Below are 21,118 nucleotides of genomic sequence, written 5' to 3' on the forward strand. Positions count from 1 at the left end.
CTAAAGCTTCGATAATATCATAGACTATAGCACGTTATATGCTTTTAGAGCGATAGCCTGCAGGAGGATATGATAAGGTCGATAAGGAAGGTAGTAGGTTACTAAGTCTGAAGGAGAAGACAAAAAACACTATAACACGGAGCAGGTTACTTCTCAATAAGTAGCACTGCAAAATGGTAAAAAAAAACAGAAATGTGCAAACAGCAAAAACGTCCGGACAATGCCACAATAGATCAAACAACTACTGGTCGCAGTGGGGTCCACACAAAAAAAAATGTAGATAGCGCACTTTTATTGCTCATTGATAAGGGAACACTGATGAAAATTCTAGCTGGGGAAACTTTTCTGACTGTTTCCTTAATAACCTGTTCTGTAGCGTTTACGTAGGGCTCTGCGTTATACTCACTGTGTTATGTTCACTGAGTTTTTTTTACTATCACGGTGCAGGTCTATGATAAATTTAGCCCAGACACAGTAAATTTACTCAACAGCACGCAGCTTTGGCTCGCCTACTCATGTGTGTAGTTATATTTCACACTCCCTACGCGCAAAGGCATCGCTCAATAAGGTTGTGCTTTTTTTCTTGATCATCACAATGCCTACTAAAAACTGCTGTGATGCAAGTTATGTGTTGATAAATGCACAAAGATGAGTAAGTGGACAAGACTGACCACATCTGAGCAAAACAAAAGTGACGAATAACTCTTATGCGAATACACAGAAACACATCGCGGTGATCACTGCTGGTAAAAATGCGATAGCATTCGAAGGCAAATTTTTGACGTAGAGCTACGTTTTTCTTTAGCCTACCACATAGGGATGTAAATAGGAAAACTATTAACGAAAAGGGGACGAAATATGTCCCTTTTTAAATGCTTATAAATCGGTTTGTTTTCAACCGATTTCCTTCATTTTTGCAGTAATTGTTTGAAAAATTATACACGCATCCACCCAAATGTAGAAAATTGTTGATTGATTATGCAAACTATTGTACTATTGATAATTGTCAAGCCTTGTTTAAACGAAAATTACGTCCTCTGATTGGTCGTTATATGATTGCTTCCCCAGCAAGGTTGACAGAATCATATACCTTGCAATTGAAAACATGCTATTTGGCTTATATAAGAGCCTGTTTCAGCCGAAGCCGCTCATAATAGTTCTGGACAGCGACAAGTTGTTAACAGCAGTCGTCCTTCCTTAGCAGCAGCACTAGCCCTGCGGTTGGTCACCACGTCTCAGGAGCAGCGCGGTTCTTCTCAGCGTGTGTCGCCAGACTGTCATTATTCCCCCGTGTTAGGGCAGCATGAAGATCGTCATCACCAAATCCAATTTTGAACAGCAAAATGCCTTTTTTCAAGGCAAATAAACTAGTCATTGAAGGGTGAAAATTTCCTAGCATCAACACAAGCAAACATTCTTCGCGGGATCCTAGCAATCAAATTCTGTTGTAGTTTATTTAGTTTTAGTTTACCCCCACTGTTGGAACAGCACAAAGGCTGCGATCAACATAACCGATTTTGAATAACAAACTGCCCTGTTAGAACGCATTCACAAAGGCAGTTAATTCGAATATGCAGAGCTAATATAAAGTCGATCCAATCAATCAGCATTAACAGAATTTCATCGTCTCCCAGCTGCCAAGTTGCAACATGATGCAACACGCAACAACGAGCAAACGAAATCGCTTGATGTTACAAACCGCAATAAGATACGGGTTAAAATCGTTGCGTGTGTGAGAGCACCATCGGTGTTTATTCGCTGGAAACAAATATCGAATGCGAATTGTGGAATAATTCGTCTAAAGAATATTAGAGAATTAGACAACTAAACTGATGGGCGTGGCCTATTGCGTAGCACCCTTCGGCTATAAAAGAGTGTTTCTGGGAAAACTAGCTACATTCATTAGCCGAAAGGTGAACTGAATGGACCGTCCACAACGTTGACAGCAGTAGCAGCAGATATCGGCACTCAGCAGTTGCAGTAACAGACCATAGCAGCGGGTCGCGCCTGTGGCTGCCTTCAAATTAAGCACTTGCCCTGTGGCTGGTCACCATATCTCAGTAACAGCGCGGTTCTTTTCGCTTCTCAGCGTGTGGCGTCAGACTGCCGTTATTGCCCCACTACCGAGGCAGCATAAAGGTTACCATCAGCAAATCCAATTTTGAGCAGCAAAATGCTTTTCTCAAGGCAAATAAACAAATATTTGATGGTTAATAATTTTTTGACAACTCAAGCGAGCAATCTGTGCTGGATAGTAGCAATTTAAATCTGTAGCAGCCGTCTAATTTACAGATTGTGAAACAGCTTTTACAGCTCGTGTTTTCAGTGTCTTTATTACCCCACTGTTGAGGCAGCACAACGCAAGCATTGGTAGACTTTGACTCATTATTGAAACACCTACAACAATGCATTTGTTAATAGTGTGCGTAGTTCTACGCCAGTTATGCGGTCGTGTCTTGGATAGAACCTCCAACTTTTTTTTAGTTTCTATATACATTGCGTTATTAAATCTACTTTCCTACTCAGATGCACCTTTCATATGCCTAGAAGACACACAGTAAAAGCAATGCAGTGAGCTCTGTTGTATATTTATTGAGCGTATTGTCCTTTCGTGTGAGAAAGACCACAAAAATATCCGGAGACATATTTCAGATTCCACTGCCAAATAGTATTTGTGTTCATTAGAAAAATCAAAGAATTATTGTTTAAAAAATAAATATAAAAAGATGGAGCAAATTGAACCTCATTAAGACAAATAACTACAGTTTTATGTGGAGACAGGAAAAAATGAGTTAGCTAATCTGAGACGTAATTAGAGTAAAGAAGGATTCCGCACTAACTCGACTGAGTTTCAAAAAGGCACTCACAGGAAAAAAACGGTCCATGTCCTTAAAACATTCTCAGTGTTGGACACGTAAATGTTTTTGATAGACAAAAGACTTTTTTCAGAGTATCCATTTAGAAATGTTCAAAAAAGTTTCAGGTTGCAAAAATGTATCTAAAAACTTAAGTTGTAAGAGATCAGAGAAAGCCGTTTTTCTAATCAGTTTTTGTTTTCACAATAATTTTTTTCATATTATTTTGAAATTTCTAATGAAATTACAGATAACTCAAAGTAATTTTCTGACAACTTTTCTCTCACTCTTGTCATGATCGTACGTCGATGAGACACATAAGCGTTGAAGAGCAAACAACGTGAAGTATTTTTCACATAAAAAAGTTGTAAGAAAATGTTTTTTTTTTCCTTAAGAGTGCCCACTTTTATTGGTTCCGAAGAGCCTTAGGCAACTAAATTGTCTATTCAAAAAATCTTATTTAAAAAAATCTGAGATAAGGTTTTTTTAAATTCACTTTTTGTGTTTGAAATATTTTTTTTCAGTGTAGGATCTCTTTACTATTTTTCTTTGAAATTATTTTTTTCAAATAAAATTCAGAAATTTTTTTAAGACCACTCTTTGACAACTTTTCTATGTCTCTCGTCATTGTTCAAATATATCGAGTCATACAAAACTTCAGCCTTTTTTAAATGTTGTTCTAGATACATTCTTGAAAAATAAAGTAAGCAATATTCCTTATTCCACTGAATTTTGAGAGGCTGCTGTTAACATCTGGTTGAGTTGGCTCGAGATCTGCCTGAAGTAAATTAAGACGAAAAAACTAATTCATGGTTAACAAAAAACCAATATAATAAAATACTAACTCATACAACAGTGAAACCACCGCTTTTATCGACTAATTAAAAATAAAAGGAACCGACATATTTACAAAATTCTTTAAAGGTGTAAAAATGAATTCAAACAAAATTTGAAGATTCTAAACACAATTTGACAAGTTTAAACTGTCTCAATAGTATGAATCTGCACAACCCGACTATTCATAATCAAAAAGTCTGGAATCATGTTATACTTTTGATACTTTCTTATTATACAACCGTTTCCCACAACTATAAATTTCTTAGGAAGATGTATGAACAACTCGAGAGTTTAGATTCGGTTTTGGGCTCCGATGCACGTTTCTGCTTAACAAATGTTTGAAATAGTTGATAGACTGTTTGCATTCAAAAAAATTGCATTGAAATCGAAGAAAAACTATCTGTTTTAGTCCTATCATAAAAATTGCCTGTTTTGACAGAAACATCGCTGTCAACTATAAATATGTAGCTGGATTGTGAGGGACTGACCTTGATTTTTGTATACGTGTCATTTCATGCCCGAAATTTAGTAATTATATAACATAGGATGTGATTATGAATGAGTAACGTGAGTAACGTTGTGAAAAACGACAGATTTTCGATGACAGCATTATACGCCCATAGAAAACGCCTCAATTTCGGAATAAAAGGATGTTTTTAAGTTCAAAATTAGTTAACATGACAAATGTTGTTGCAAAAAATGTTACATGGCTTCAAACAGTTTGTTTAACTGAGTTATTTAACATGAAACACTAAAGTAATCCATAATAAGGGAGCTCGTAGCCTCAAAAGTACAAAGTACGCTTAGATATGCGATTGATAATGAATTTGAATCTTAGTTGAACTAGACCGTTTGGAGCCAGGGGGACTTTTTCACACATGATTGTATTTTCAAGCTTATTTACATCCCCCTACTTGGTCCTTCCCTCACGCTAAATTTCAGACAACACACACGCTGTTGAATGAATATCTCTCCAGGCAATTATAATTGCTGATACTTGGCAGGGTAACTAACGAGGCTCGGTAAAGTGGAGCATTAGAGTCGCGTGTAGAGGGATGGGTAAAAGCAAAGCCTTGGTGCTACATTCCGTATCGGAACTCGACCTTCTGTTTATTATACACAGACTTCGCAGCCAACTGTTAAGTGTACAGGACAATTGCGGGGCTAGCGCTACGATCCTACTGACACTAACAGTCTCTCCCGAGCCGAGACTCGAACCTACGACGACTGGCTTGTTAGGCCAACATCGTTCCTCGAGACCAGCTGGGGATGGGTAAAATTATAAAAAGTCCTCACTTACCACGGTGATATTAGTAATCTTCCTTTTCGTTATTGTCGTTAGAGATGCATAGGTTAACTCGGTCTCCAACAACAACGACTGTTATGCCTTCTTCCATACAACTTCGTAAAAGGACCGTAGGGACGTAGCTGGTGCCGTTATGGATCTATCGAGCTCAGCTAATGAAACATAAAAGTAATCGATAATTTTGGGTGATCTACATTTATGGGTGGAAAGTACTCTTTACGATGAACAATGTTATCCCTATATAAAGAGATATTCAACACAGCTGATAAATGTCAAAATTAGCCCAAATTTCAGATTAGCATGTCAAAATGCACTTTAATTTTGTTCTAATATTGACAAGATATCGGTGCGGGAATCGGTGAAAATCGCAAAGTGTTTAAAGCATGTGGTGTTCAAAAGTGTAGAAAAATTTGGAGAAACTTATCCTCTAGAGTGCTTCCGACGCCAAAAGCGACCGTAATCAGGTAGGTTGAATAATTACGATAGAATTTCTGAAAATGAATTGAATACAAATGATCGCAGCTATCCCAAAAAGGGCCCACTCTTCGGTCTAAATGGGGACAGCGCAAAAAAAATCCACAGTATCGGTATCGGCTTCTCCTGCCAGCCTGTCACGAACCGAACCGATCTTGATCGCGCCATTTACTAAAGCTAATTATAATTGCTCCACCGAGAGCAGAGGAGGAGGCTTCCCCGCCTCTCGGAAAGTCGTGTAATCGGCGTGAAAGGTCCGCTCAGCTCTTAGCAAGCAGTCGTCCCATACGGCGCAATGGGAGCGCTAATTAAAAGAAAGAGGTAACATGATCGCACCTTTCTGCTGCCTCGCCTCTAACGGGAACCCCTCGGAGCACGCACGGTTGGTGTGACTTTGGCGACAACTCAGCGCTAGATAAGCGGCGTACCACCTATGGGGTAGCCGAATTTTAACGGCCACAAGACGCAAGGTGTTACCACTCAATTATAAAATTTACGCGAACAAAGGAAGAGAAATGACAACGATCCCGCGATCGGTCAACATACGACCACGATCACTGTTGGCCGGTAGGAGGCCCGAGGGGAATTCCTGGCTGCGCACGACAACGACAACGACGACGACTCCGTCGCTGGCTGCGCTGTCGTGCGTATGGACGAAGGTGTCCCTTTTCTGTTTCTTTCCTGCGAGATTCGTCCACGCGAGAGCCGGACTCCCCGGCTGTGAATATTTGACTAAGGTTGACAAATTTGACAAATATTTTAACAATAACAATTTTTGGTTAAATTAATAATAAAATATTCATTGCCTGTTGAGCGGGTCGGTCCGTACGTAGTTCGAAGGGGGAAATGAAAGGGCAGATTACATCTCGGGTTTGCTGTAGAGGAAGTGGGATGGAAGGAAAATAGAACTGTATCAGTTTCTTTCCAGCTGCCATTCGATTCGTATCATCGTGTTAAAACGATCTTCTCGATGGCGAGCGAAGCTGCCGGACAAAAGGAGCGAGATAGTGAGATTGTTTCGTTTCGCTGCTTTTCTGCATTGGTGGAAAAAGGATGGAGAATTGTTTGAAGTTGAGAGAGCGCAATGCTCCGCTATTACTGGTAACGTGTGGAAGGGAGACAAACGTAGAAGCGAATGGTGAGTAGCGAAACCCAATCAAGCAGGCAAATTGAAGGGAGGCGTGGTTTCACCTTCCTACCGTTTATCGCTTCAGTGCTTGTCCGGATTGCCGTTGGTTCTCCTGCTCTTGCCTGCGTTCGAGTCAGTACGCTACCAACGTTCGTTCGCTCAATAGGATACGGGGATTCCTGTAGTGAGGTCAAATCTTGATAGAATTTTAAAGTTTAGTCCCGCTGCGTGTGTCGTATTGTAAACACCATACTGCTGTGTGGCTCTCACAGCGCGATTTCGGACAAGCCACTCGGTATTCGAACCCAGCACCCGTGAGTGTGTCAATGTGCAATTACAGCCTGCGGCCTTCGGAGATATCGCGAGGTGATCACTCAGCGTGAAGTAAGATTGATAAGTGCTTTCGTGCGTTCGTGTCGTGTGCGTTTGTTAGTGAAAAATACTGAGTTTGGTTGAAAAGTTTGAAGCAAAAATGCAGTGACATGTTTTAAATACGTTTTTAATGCTGTACTTATCACGCAAGTGAGTCGTGTAGAGTGTAGAGAAACAGAAGTGCGTTGATACCTGCCAAACAAGTGTGTTAGGTGTCTAGTTTTCGGTTTTTATCTATTCCGGGTCCAGAATGATGATGAATGCTTTTATGGACACAGCATCGACGGCACATCACTCACATCTGGCAACGTTCGGGATTAAAATGTCTCCAGACCATTTGGAGCAAAGTGACGTAGAAACCACTAGTACCGGAAGTATGCTGCCACCAGCGGTGGGAAGTGCCAACACGCCAAGTGATATGCTGTCATCGCAGTCCTTCTATCAATCATCGGCGAATGCTAGCAGTACTTACAACACCCATCATTTATCACCGCCTTCGCACATGAGCCACATGGCCCCGTACCACCCGAGGGACTTTCTTGCGTTGAAGCGTGACAATGATTACTTTAGTTCCTCGGCCGCCGGTGCCACCGGTGACCCTGCCTCGTTGTTCCATCATGCCCATCCTGCCGTGCATGACAACCTGAACCATCACTCGGCCACGTCCCTCAGCAACCATCACTTCCACCCCCATCAGATGCGAATGGGCCTGTCCGCGGATTATGCCCATCCTTACCACCAGAGTAACTATCCCTCGGTACATCACCAGCATTTGGCCAACCTGCCGGTCAACTCGGGCACCTCGGGGGCGTTCTTTCGCTACATGCGTCATCCACCGTCGATCAAGCAGGAAATGCAATGCCTTTGGGTCGAGCCGGAACTCCCGCCGCACCATCTGGGGCTCGGTCTGACCGCACTGAGTGCGGCAGCGGCCGCAGCCGTTACGGACGGCAGCCGCAAGACGTGCAACAAAATCTTCCACACGATGCACGATATCGTCACGCATCTCACGGTGGACCACGTCGGCGGCCCGGAGTGTACCACCCATGCCTGCTTCTGGCTCGGTTGCACCCGAAACGGGCGTCCCTTCAAGGCCAAGTACAAACTGGTCAATCACATCCGGGTGCACACCGGCGAGAAACCGTTCGCCTGTCCGTTCCAGACCTGCGGCAAGGTGTTTGCCCGCTCGGAGAATCTCAAGATCCACAAGCGGACCCACACTGGTGAGTGTTTTTTTTTCTTTCTTTGGTTCTATCGATTTTTTGAGAGGTTTTAATTCATGTAGTAACAATAAGTACGCAAACCAAGAGGAGAAAGACCCTTCCGGGAAGTCGGCAATGGCAGTAACTGGGACTTTTTGTTGTTTTGTTTGTTAAATGAAAATGCGACCGAAACTGGCGTCTTCGAGTCGGTCATTGTTATGCAAGTGTTGTTTTCATTGTTGAGTTTAAATGTGTTTTGGAGATTGTGATCAAAGTAAGCGAAAAATGGTCATAGCCGTGTAGGAGGTGATTCACTTATGTTGTTTTCTCTGAGAAACAAGTAGTCACTGAGATAAAGGTAATAAAAGAGTTACCTACGCTTCTGAAGAACTTTCGAAAGTACACTTTCTTAGACAGCCTACTAAGTGAGGCTGTCAGTTTGAAGTGATTGAAACAAGTGAGACTGTGAGTTGATTCAGCGTCATTCGGTCTACAGTGAGTCTTCAAACTTCAGTGGCTCTTTTTTTTTGTTAACAGATGTTTATGTTTAGAATGTTCAATATTTCAGACAACCACGATGGGGTAGCAGTGCCCTCTGATAAGAAAAATGTTCAGAATTTCAATCATAATTTGATGTCAGATTATGCGAGTTTTGAGTAACAAAGTTTTTCTCGAATTACTGTCCTGCCCCTCGCACATATTACAATATAAAATGCAAAACTATTACTTTTTGTTTCTTTGAACACATTTCCGTTTTTTCCGCCTCACCTTAAGTTTAAATCTTGATTTTCTTCAAAAATATTTTGTTCATCAATTCAATTTTGAACGTCAAATTCAAGTTTAAAAGCGGAGAAAACACTTATATCTCTTTATGACAATAAAGAGAAATGACGCTTTTAGAATTGTAAAAAAAACTTCTGAGACGTCAATCAAGCAGGTTTCTTGTTATACACTACCGGCGAAGATTAAGATTCTTTGGGATGAGTTTTTATAACGTTTTTATTGTTTGTAAATTTGTTTCTAATGATTCTATTGGCTGATTAACTTTATGTTGTAAACTGTCTATTGTGAAGGTTTTATTCTTCACATATCTCCATATTTGAGTACAATTTGTTCGCATGTTGGTTATATTCACTTACATCTGATTTTTTTTTCTTTGTGACCTATTTAATCTACCCGCTCTTTTAATATAAAATGCTCTAACTTGTTCAACGAAGAACGCAAGATTCCAAGTGTTTTTTTGTGATATCATGACAAACGGTAACTTTGTTTCTCTTGAATGTTTCGCGTTGAACAAATCGAGTCTATTCTATCAACAACTCGCCTTGGTTTTTGGTTGAAAAACGATTAAACACACATGCCTACATGCTTTACTTTTTACACGAATTTCTCCGCATTATTTCTTTATTTTTATGGCGAATTAAGTTGTTTTCGTATTTGTATTTGTAACAAACAAGTGAAGGGGTAATCAAAACAACAAAACATTTACATTTTAGATCTAAGAGTTGAATTCAAATTTTACTCAAAAGTTTTACATATTTTTCTTGTATTGGCCGCTGTTTTCTTTCTCAAAGTGATGTTATATTGTGTATTTTTTGCACCACTTTACAAAAAAGATGAAGAAATTATATTATTATAGTTTGCAATTCAATGATACATCAAAACAATGTAATATCTTGATGTTGAAATCGTCAGTCTTTAAATCGGCTACAAAATCTATCCATCTAACTTTGTTATATAAAAACATTTTACATCATTGCAAATATCTGATTGAAAATATTTAATAGTAAACAATCACACCTGAATATACTTTCTACCTTGGTGCTAGACAACTTTACTTTTAAGAAAAATATTTCGGTAATATTATACGATATTGGTGGATATATTTTGATATTTATTGTTTATCTGTCACATTCATATCACTCCGACAGACTCCGACAATAATGAGCTGTCAATGAGTTGTGATATAGATATGATAGGTGCCTGAAAATGTAACAATAAATACTTTGTAAAATCGAGTATTAGAAAAATTTCGCCATATATCAATAGTGTCTTGCCCCTAGCTTTCGACCCTAAACTAGTAGCGAGCAGTTTAGTTTTAGGTCTGTTTCAAGTAACAGGTGCCTAAATATTATGAGCCAAAATTTTCGAATTATATGTTCAATTTACACAAATTTGCCTCAAGATGAGATGATTTTGTAAAACCCACTTTGTAAAACCCACTAATAAGTAACGAGTCGTGTAAATAAATCATGAGATACTGAGCATGGAATAATTTGAATTCCATCCTTTAAGGTAAAACAGTATAGGAGACAGAAATGGCCGCCTTAGATTTTTTAAATACATAAGACTCGGGAAAAGGCAATGCATCTCCTCTTCACCCCGGCATTACCGTTTTTCGGCCATTTCTGGTTCGTATACCGTTTCACCTTAACAAAAAAAAATACTATTCATATGGACAGTAAACACTTAAGTTTGAGATTGATTGCAATATAAATCAACAGCGAAACAAGCAAATTTTGTTTTGGCGAAATCGTTTTTAAACCCAAGTTAAGGCTAAACTCAAGCCGAGGGGCCAGTCAGTTTTGCTTTTTGATGAAAGAGTTTTGAAGTTACTCATATTTATTCAAGGTCACTAATAATTTGTTACCAAAATAAATTTTATTGTGGAGTTGAAAATAAGATAGTATTTCGTAATTTTTCCACAGCTGAAGCAAATATCTTCACAACTAGCCGTGAACCCTTTTGCTATTCGGGTTATTCGCGTTGAAAGAGATTTTGAAGGCTGTTCGCACCTACGTGAACTCTCATATGCAATTGTCAGAATGTGCGTGATGACAAAAGCAAAAATATTTCCTTCCTTCTTTTTCGCATGCAAAACCAAACAAATATCAGCAACACCGTCAACGCGAATTTCATACTCAAAATCTGTCAAATGGTTGTAATCAATTCGGCGAATCTCGACGCAAGGAACGGTTTCAGACTAAATGACTTAGATTCCACCGGGTTGACTTTATTAAAAAGTAAAAGATCATAACTTCACGTGATATTTTACAACCATTTATGGGTAGTAGTCCTCGGCACCGTCAGGTAGGCAAAGCCAGCGGCAACCCCCAGGCAGCCAGCAGTTGTTTAGTAGCGACACTTCTCGAGTGACTTTTCGGTCAGCATAAACGCCCCCTTTCTCGGCACTAAACCTCCTCTGTAGTGCCTGGGGCTGCGACACTTAAGCAGTACCACTTCTTTCGCCTGTCAAATGTCGGCCGTAAAAGAATTCACCTCCTCTTCCCGACTGCTCCCGAGAAAACGAGCCGAAATGGTGCGGTAATTATTAAATTATTCATGCCTTGTTCCCGGTAATTACCCTGTGCTTCTTGTGGTAGCTAAATTTCAAAACGGTTTTCAACCTGCTCCGGAGGAGAGAGCTCACCTTCGAGAACTGAAATTTAATTAACGTGTAACATCAATTTTCCTGGCTATTGATCCGTATACATCTCGAGCACTCTCTCGCTCACTCACTCCCTCGCACACACAAACACGTTAACTGAAAGCGGTTAGTCAGCGTGGATCTTAATTAATTTCTGATTGCTTGGATCGTTTTTCAAGATGTTTCAACTTTTCATTCCTCTGCTGGCGCACGATTCGAGCTCGAGTTAAGATTGATTGATAAACAAACGATTTCGAGTGGGAGCAGGCGTGAGGTGTGGTGCGGTTGCCAACTCACCACAAAAGCTAACGTACGCGCGCGAGCGAGCTCGATCCGGTGATCCGTTCGATCGCAGCTTGTTTCGAGAAACTGAGCAATGGTTTGTGTGTAGCTTAATAACTGCGGAAAATGTGATTATTCGGTTAATTGAAATCAAAAAGTGCCTGACTGTTTACGTACTAACACCTGACCCGGGGGAGTGTGATGAGTAAATATTTATGCTCCGTTCAACCGTTCTCCCGGATGAGAAGGTTAAACAATAAAGCGCTGGCCATTAATCAAAGTAAGCCGTGCAGTATTAAAGCTGTGCGGTTGCCAGGGCAGCAGGTTGCCGTTTTCCGCTATTTAAAGTCACACCGAGAGCGCAAGGCCACGCGGTAGTTCAATTTAGACTTAGAGGATAACCGGGTAGTATCGATTTTTCCATTACGGCCGGGTTGACACCCACGGCTAAGGAATGCGGGGGTAGAACAAAGGCCGTCGGATAGACAGAGACACATAAAACAGCGGAGCACAGGACAAACCTCAATAAAGCAATTCCAACTCCACCCACAATCTGTTAAGCAAAAGAGCCGTGCAGAATGGAGTGGAAGCTCCTGTTTGGTCGGTCTCCGGGTTTGCCTGTGTGAGTATGTGGTTCCTACGGTGGGTTCCCGTTTGTCCCCTGTCAACGACACGCTGCCTGGTGGCCATGTGAAGGCGAAGCCTCTGCAGGCAGAGCACCAGAGCACAGGCTAGAAAATGACTCGACCGAGCAATTAAATTGAAATCATTACATAACATAGTTATTTTGCCTTTTGTGTCCTGTTGACACAGCTCGATACGCTCGCTACTGATGCGTGGTCCGTCTGCAACGAGTTCATAAATACTCACTCACTCCCTCGAGACGACAGATGTCACTAGTATTGCACAGTAACAAAAAAAGCAAACTTTCGCCAACGGTGTCGGCCACGGTTCACGGGCCAAAGTATAAAACTGCAATAATCTCTGGCAAGCTCGCTGACACTGGCACCGTTCTGGTTTTCGCTTGGTCGGTTCGAAACCGCAACGCCGGGGGGACAAAAAAGAGTGCCCAACAGGCGGAAAATTTAATGAAAACTTTATCTCACCACAAACACTTTAAAAAGCACAACCCGACAACGTCGTCGTTGCTAACTCGGTGGCATAGTTTTTCCAGCCAGCCAGCCAGGGTTGTCCCGGGAGTGGGAAATGTCATCGGCGGTGTAGCCAAGTGTAAACAATGCACGGCAAGAGGGCAAACAATGTGTGTGTGCCCTTTTTTGCGGTTTCACGCCCGGTTTTTCTGCGTCCAACATCAGGACCGATGCTGGTGGGGTACGAAAAATGGGCGAAACTTGTTCGTACCCACTCTGCACTGCGCTGCACTCTTCGACAGCTCGATACGAGGGACTGTAAGGAGCGTTTTTATTGAATTAGTTTTCAACTTCGACGACGGGGGGCGCGCTCTATGGCGCAGCCAGTTTGTTAGTTGTTTGACGAACCTGTCAAAATTTTTCCCACGTTCGTCATAACCATTTCATCACACCACTACTGCGTGTGGAAAAGGGGAGTACGATCGAATATCAACTCCTTGGGACGTCTTAATTTACCTCCGGTCCTACCGACCGAAGGAACGAAGCAGTCAGCGCGAGTTGCACCGAGAAGAGAACCGACACCGAAGGAACTCCCGGTAATCTAATTTAGCTGCAAAACGTATAATTTGAGAAGTTATTTTCACAGCACGACTCGGCCAGGTTTAGTCGACTTTTCGCAATTCCCTTTGCTTCTTTTGTTTCAACAGCCATTTCCCGAACGGAACGGATTTGAAAAATCGCTCAAGCCCTCTGGCTGTTTACACACAGCGCGGTTCGCGCGGTCGGTCGGTTGGGTCGAAACCATCGTCGTTCGTTTTCGAGAAGAAAAGCTCTTCGGTGAAGCGGAGAAGTGTTATAACTACACGATAATAACCAACTCTTGTGCATAATTTAACCGCCTACTTAGCACGCCTTTTTCCAAATTGAATACACACACAACATCACTGCGATCGCAGACTGGGTGCCCAGCGAGCAGGCGTGGAGTTAGTGGATCGTGATTGAGCAGCATGTTTCGATCCACCTTACAGACAGCGCCTACAGCCCCGGAGTCTATGATGATGGCAGCAGACTAAAAGCGTGAAATGTAGAAAATTATCCCGACAATAAATATTTGACAAGATATTAATTTGTTTATGACAGGTCTCCAAAGGCAATCGCCCGTAAAGCCGGGATTGAATTTCATCTTGCTTAATGGTACAAACATATATAGAATTTTTCTCTCTTTCGATGGCGTCTCCCCCGTGCTGGAAGCGCTGCCAAGCGACATTCTGCGTATCTGGACCGCATCGATTTTCTGTCATTCTGCCTTTCCCCATGGTGGCGCACGCACTCTCCTACGAGACACGAGACTGTGGTCTACTGAAGCCGTTTAATCGCATTTTCTCGCTCATTTGTCACCACTAGTGGGTCTTTCGGCCCACTTATCGGGGAAAAAAACACGGATCAAATTTCCCGAAATTAACTAACCGCCAGCCTCGTCACGCTAGAAGCCTCTTAATCGAAGTCCTTTTGTTTTATCTTAATCGAGTGTCATGTCAACCGATTAGACTTCTTGTTTCTGTCCCTGCCGAAGTGTTTGAGTGGCCGTGGCCTCCCGGATCGTTTGTCGAGAGCACCGGGAGAGTGTCAAATGATTTAAAAACAACCACTTAAGATAAGATTTTGTCCCTCTCGCGTTCTCTTTCTTGCTTCTGTACATTTTCCGTTTGCGTGTGCTTCCACTCGAGAACCAGACTTGAATCCCGCCGGTGAAGTGGCTTTCGGGTTCCTTTCTTTTCTGCCTTTGTTTTACCGTGCGTCCCAGTCCAGCTCTCGGGATCACATGTCGTGGCACACTTTGACGCGTAATCTGAGTGGAAACGTTCAGTGAACCGAGCATAACGCCCGGCGTGGTAATTTCCACTCGAGTTGATGGGAAAATTTTTGGCCTATCACAGAAAAAAACTCTGAACGAAACTCATAAATTATCACGCAAAAAGAAACTCGTTGTTTCTTTGTCATAATATTTTCGTTTTTATCTTCATTAAAAATCTATCATCAGCATTCAGCGCTGGATAATAGCACTGCAGACATGAAAATCTATTTTCCATCTGTTCCACCCCTTTTAGTAGACCGCCACCCTCGTATCGATTCCGCATTTCGACGAAGCGAAAAGAAAAAAAAAAAGAATACACAAAGAATGGACGCCACACAAAGCAAGCGGGCGAGAAAAATGGCCACCCTCATCGCCGTCGTCGTTGTCGTTCTCGTTGCGATCGACAAAAAATAATGTACTAGCGATTTCTTTGCCAAGGAAAACTTTCCCTCCAGAGTGGTCTGGGGGGTGAGATCCGACAAAAACACACTCCGAATTCCGGATGAAAAATGACCAGCCGGATGTAAGCTCTCCTACGCCGAGCGAATGAAAAACAGAAGTATGGATGTTAGCTACGCTTACTGAACGACCAGTCTAAACCATTGAAACTGGCATCTCTGCCGTAAGACTGTGTCGCCAAGTTTTTCGCCTGTCCCTCAAGTCTCCCGTGTGTTTCCGTCTCATAGAGCTCATTGTCGCCGATGTTACCAACGCCAACAAATCGGCACAAAGAAGCAATACACATACACACGACGAGGAGGGTGAAACCGATTTTCCTATGCGTACTTGAGCCTCTATTCTCATCATCATCGTCGTCATTGTCAAGAAATGAGAAACGAATCGTCTTCATTGCCACCAGAGCCGGAGCAAAAAAACGGTGAGCTGCTAGTGACCTCCTTTGTGCAGGCACCTTGTTCATCACAAAGGAAATCAGACCGAAGCTAGGACTACGGTACGGTTCTTCATCCTTCGAGTTTGGGCCGGCTGGGCCGGAATACAATAAACTTTTCACGGATCGATGACAGTTGGTTTTGTGCAATTGTTCTCGCCGAATCTCTTGGGTCGGGTCCTTGAATGTTACGGCTTTTGGTTACGGGTTTTTGAACGGCAAACCATCAACCAAACGAATATTGTGTTACATTTCGCCATCAAGTAGGCATTGGCTGCGTACTTACCTACCAGGGTTACAAATAGGTCAAGCCTACTGTGATGTCCAGCAAAGCAATTTAGAAACGCTAATCACTCCCGACTACCGTCAGACATCATGGCAATGGAAAACTTTGGACACACTATGGATATGAAATGTGACGTTCAATTTCTGTGCCGCACTCTGTGCGCGTTTCCCCCCTCGAACGATCTACCGAAACCGTGGCGCACCGATCGCTATCGCACGACTTGGCCCGTACACTGCACACCGTGCCCGTTGCGGAATGGATGGGGTGTCAAAAAGAGCAAAATTGAAAATAACAACAGCGCTGAGTTCGTTTTGTTTGATTAGACAACACATAATCGAACAAAAATTTCAAACTCGACTTCTGACACGCTATCCGGACGGACGCGAAGGCCAACTCAGCCAACAATGCTGCGAAGTAGAAAGCAGCTTCATATCAGATTAAAAATCCCTCGTCGTTCCATTTACCCTTTCCTAAAACACGGATCCAGCGCGCGCTACACAATGGCGCGCTGTTCGGGTTCGAGAGCTAACTGTCATAAGCATCTCAGATTTGGAGGTTAGGTTTATTTCGTTTTTTGATCATCGGGAGGAAGACAGTAACAGGAGAAAAATGCGATTTATTTTGGCCTTGTTCATTTATGTTTAATATGTCTCAACATCAAATAAACATAATCAACCATCTTCGATGTTGACGTCTGCCGAAGGCAGCCAGCAATAGACGAAGGGAAAAAAAGAGTGGGAAAAGCACGACTAAGTTGCCTGTTTTTTTCTACCTGGAGTAGTCGACGAAAGCGACATCAAATACAACATCCAAGTACACTGTCTAAAAATTGACTTCTTAGGTAATTTCAATTTCAAGTTTCTTTCATGTTTGTGGATATAGCATGTCATGCTTCTACCGCTTGGATCCTTTGCTTCCTACACAACGCCTCCTTTGTTCCCAGTCCTGATGGTGTGTCGATGTGCACCAAAGAGAAGGCAGGCAGATTGAAATCTTCTGCCAATAATCTTTAATAAACTTTACAGCCTGTTGAAACGTACGGTTGCGTCTGTGTGTATAGGCAAATGAAAAGCCAAACCCACAGTGCATGTTATCTTAATTTTCTAATATTCCACCCCAAAGGAGGCAACCAGATAGAGATCTTTCCGCAGACGCTGGCTGGCGATCATGCAATTTTCTCGCTTGGACGACCAGAGAAAATTACACCCGATAATCCTCATGAGATTCCTGTCTGTTTTGCACCATCCTCAACTGGCGGCTGCTATGTTAGCACAACTTTTCGCACTCTCGAGCCTTCGGTTTGGACCTTTGCGCCGAACAAGGTTTCGAGACTGAGAGACAAGTCGGATTAGCAGGACGAGAATGAAACTGTAACAGAGCTCTGTTTCGATTAACAATACTGGGTGATGAGGATAGGAAGAGGAGAGAAAACCTAAATACTTGAGATGAAGTCTACAATAGCTAATCACGGCAGATTTTCGAGTTCCTTCCAACTTTAAGCCGGTTGAGGTTGTTTTCGTTTTTGTAACTCACCCGACGGACTCCTGAGCTGCTAACCTGTACGGCTTCCAGCCAGCCCAACTCACACGGTCTGAAAGAGAACAAAACAACAACAACAGCAACGTGTGAGGAAAAGGATCAAACAAAATAAATAAACATATCGCTTTGAATCAATTCCCGAGTGCTTAAACTGCGCTGCTGAAAGGGATATCCCTTCGGATAAGCTACTTCAAAACCTCCGGGATTAGCTCACTCGAATCTCGAACAGGTCCCACACACAGTGATACATATTCGTACATATTAACCCCGGTTCTATTGTGTAAGGTGTCTCGCTAGTCCCCTGGCTGCAAAGTAGGCTGCCATTTTGCCGACGGCAAAAACACGGTCTGTATGCTTGATGAACATTGGTCCAGTAGACTGGTGTGGAGATTTGCTAGATTTCGATACGCGATAATGACGATGTCAAACGTTTGCGTGTTTGCTAAATTGCTGTCATTGTTAAGATTGAATGGAGTGTCAATATGGTGTGTAAATTAGTGAAACAAAAAAAGATTTTCTTGAACGATATGAATTAAGAATGGTAGAAAAGCGAGACTGAATTTAAATTCAAACTACATATACTTAAGGATTGAATGGAAAGAAAATTGTTGTAAAATCACAAAACTATAAGTCAAAAATAATCTGTTCAATTTTTTTCCACACAAAAGCTCAGGGAGCAAACAACAAAAAGTCAGTGCTGAAAATAAATAACTTAATAAAATATTATTGAATATTGTTGGAAAACAACTCCTATTAGATACACGCAAAAGTTCAAGCTTTTATTAACCAATTTGTCCTCTCAAAAGCACAATGATTGTTCTGACTGCGCACAAAATATGTGTGAATACATAACGCAACAGATAGAAATCAGAACATGTATAATCATACACACAAAAATCGTGATATTTCGATAAACTTCGCTTTCGGGTGAACGATCAGTTTTGAGGCGCTTGAAAAACATATAAAATATAATAGGGATAACATTTTATACTGACTTTTTACTATTTTTTAATGTTCTGCAATGTGCGTAATCTATATAAAACTTCATAAAAGTTTAAGCAAATTGATAGATGGAAGTATGATGTCTTTAGCAAAGTTGTTCTTTAATGTGCTACAACTTTGCTGGACAAAGTGGGTATTAAATTCGTTTCTCACTGTTAAGTGGATTAATCACATAATTTCAACTTCTATAACTTGAAGAATAATTAATGGAACAAATTTACTGAAGACATTGCGGCTCTAAAATCAACTGTTTTGGGTCAAAATAGTTTCGGTCACAGTTTCGGTTTGCAGTGTGCGTTGTGTAGGTTTCAATTTTAATCACTAGATGTGTTAATTCCTCACAATATTGATGTGGTTTCGTGCCATTTAACTTTAACCTTTTACTTTTTACATTCTATTATATTTTGTAATAATGGTGAAACATCTCAAGTGGTAACCCATGTGCGAATTAAATTTTGTTTTATGACAATTTAATAAGAGAACTACGTTCATTAAAATATCAACAATTATGAACAAATATTTGAAGGAACCTTCATTAAATATCACTATCCATAAGTAACAAGCATTATATAACAAATTTTCCAGGAAAAAATACTTCTAATGCCGTTTTATAACCTTCTCTAAATGATTTATTACCTGAACCCAAACATTTTAATGTTTAATTTGAATTAGGGGAGAAATTTAGATCTAGAGCTCGATAGCAATATTTTAGAAAAAACCTTACTTCTACAAGGTTGTTACATATAATAAAGCGCTTATCAAAAAAATAACAGAAGTTAGGGTGACCCAAATTTTCGATGAAATTAGGCATCTAACTTTTTAATATTTATAGCGGGGAATTTTGGCTAAGCGGTCTTATCATTTGGAACAAACTTTTTGTTTCTGGCCAACGTTTCAACACAGCTTGGTGTCTTCACCAGGGAAACTTTATTATTAAATTATTATTAATTTATTAAATTAGTGAATAAGTTTGATTTTTTACAATTTTACTTATTTTTACAAACGTTATTTACTTACAAATGCTACTATTGTTCCTCGTCCTATAGCATTTTATGGTTTATAACTGTATGTTTGGTGTAGTGTTGACATTGATGGGTTTTTTGCTGAATATGAGAAAATTATGTGGTTTAGTCTGTTGTTTGTGGTTTGAAAGTTATTATTTCATACTGCTGTTATGTCTTGATAGTATATATTAAAGATAGAAGAAAAATTTGTTCTAAAACGTTATAGTTCCATTAATTTCAAGCAACAGTGTAGAAAAAGTTTTCCTCTTTATTAAAAAAAAAACTTATTTGCGTTCTTGCTTTTTTGTTTCAATTTTCATATTTGGGGCTTTTCATGAGAAACAACTTACTGTGCTGATATCGTAAATATATCAATTCTACTCATAATTATTAATGTTTGTCATAAAAGATATGCCTTTTTTCATTTGTTTGTCGTTATTTTTGGAGCAAACATAAAAAATATCTCTTGGTCTCAATTTGAAGGGCATATTTGACTCTATGCATGGAGAAATTTTGAAAAATATTTTCATTTTTTATATTTGGGTAAATTCAACTGAAAAAAAAAACATGTCAAAAATTACAACTATTTTTTTTTTGTATGTAAAAGCATGTTAAGACTAGACTTTTTGTATGTTATATTTTATGTTAAGACTAGAAATAATTACCTTCAATTTCATCCATAAAGATCAAAAATTGATGGGCTGGTTCAAAACAAGCAAGTCGCCCTAACGAACCAACGAAAAAATACGGGTTTGATTATTTTCGACGAAGATCCACTTCTGCAACTTTGAACACAATTGAGGCACTTTGGGTGATCAAGTTCCGAAATAGGGTGACAATAAAAAACGGCTTTATTCGATGTATTTTATTTTCAAAAATTCATAACTCTTGAACCAGTCGATCGATTTTCGATCTTTTTTGATCAAATTGAACGTAACTATTTTTTGTCTCAAGAAGAAATGCCAAAAAACCTTTGTGCTTTTATATACAAGATATATAAAACATATTATAATTTGTTGCCGTGTTTTTGAATTACATTCACTCAAAAAAAAAAAGGATTTATATATATATATATATATATATATATATATATATATATATATATATATATATATATATATATATATATATATATATATATATATATATATATATATATATATATATATATATATATATATATATATATATATATATATATATATATATATATATATATATATATATATATATATATATATATATATATATATATATATATATATATAAATAAATATATATATATATATATATATATATATATATATATATATATATATATATATATATATATATATATATATATATATATATATATATATATATATATATATATATATATATATTTGAAAAATATAGAGTCAAATATGCCTTTCAAATGAGGACCAAGAGATATTTTTATGTTTGCCCAAAAAAACGACGAACAAATGATAAAGGCATATTTTTATGGAAAACTTTAATAACTTTGAGTGGTATTGAGATATTTACGATGTCAGTATTGCAAATTGTTTCTCTTGCAAAGCCCTAAA

At 39.9% G+C, this 21,118-nt stretch overlaps 1 protein-coding gene across 1 annotated transcript in view; it reads left to right on the forward strand.

Annotated features, from left to right (window-relative positions):
* Positions 1-6,752: 6,752 nt before the first annotated feature.
* Positions 6,753-21,118, forward strand: part of LOC129731806 (pair-rule protein odd-paired) — a 61,002-nt gene continuing 46,636 nt past the window's right edge. Inside the window, exon 1 of the mRNA XM_055692125.1 lies at positions 6,753-8,196. Coding sequence (XP_055548100.1) covers positions 7,224-8,196 — 973 coding nt within the window. The 5' untranslated portion in view covers positions 6,753-7,223. The remainder of the gene's footprint in view (positions 8,197-21,118) is intronic.

Source organism: Wyeomyia smithii, chromosome 3 (genome assembly GCF_029784165.1).
Source record: "Wyeomyia smithii strain HCP4-BCI-WySm-NY-G18 chromosome 3, ASM2978416v1, whole genome shotgun sequence".
Classification (NCBI taxonomy): Eukaryota; Metazoa; Arthropoda; class Insecta; order Diptera; family Culicidae; genus Wyeomyia; species Wyeomyia smithii.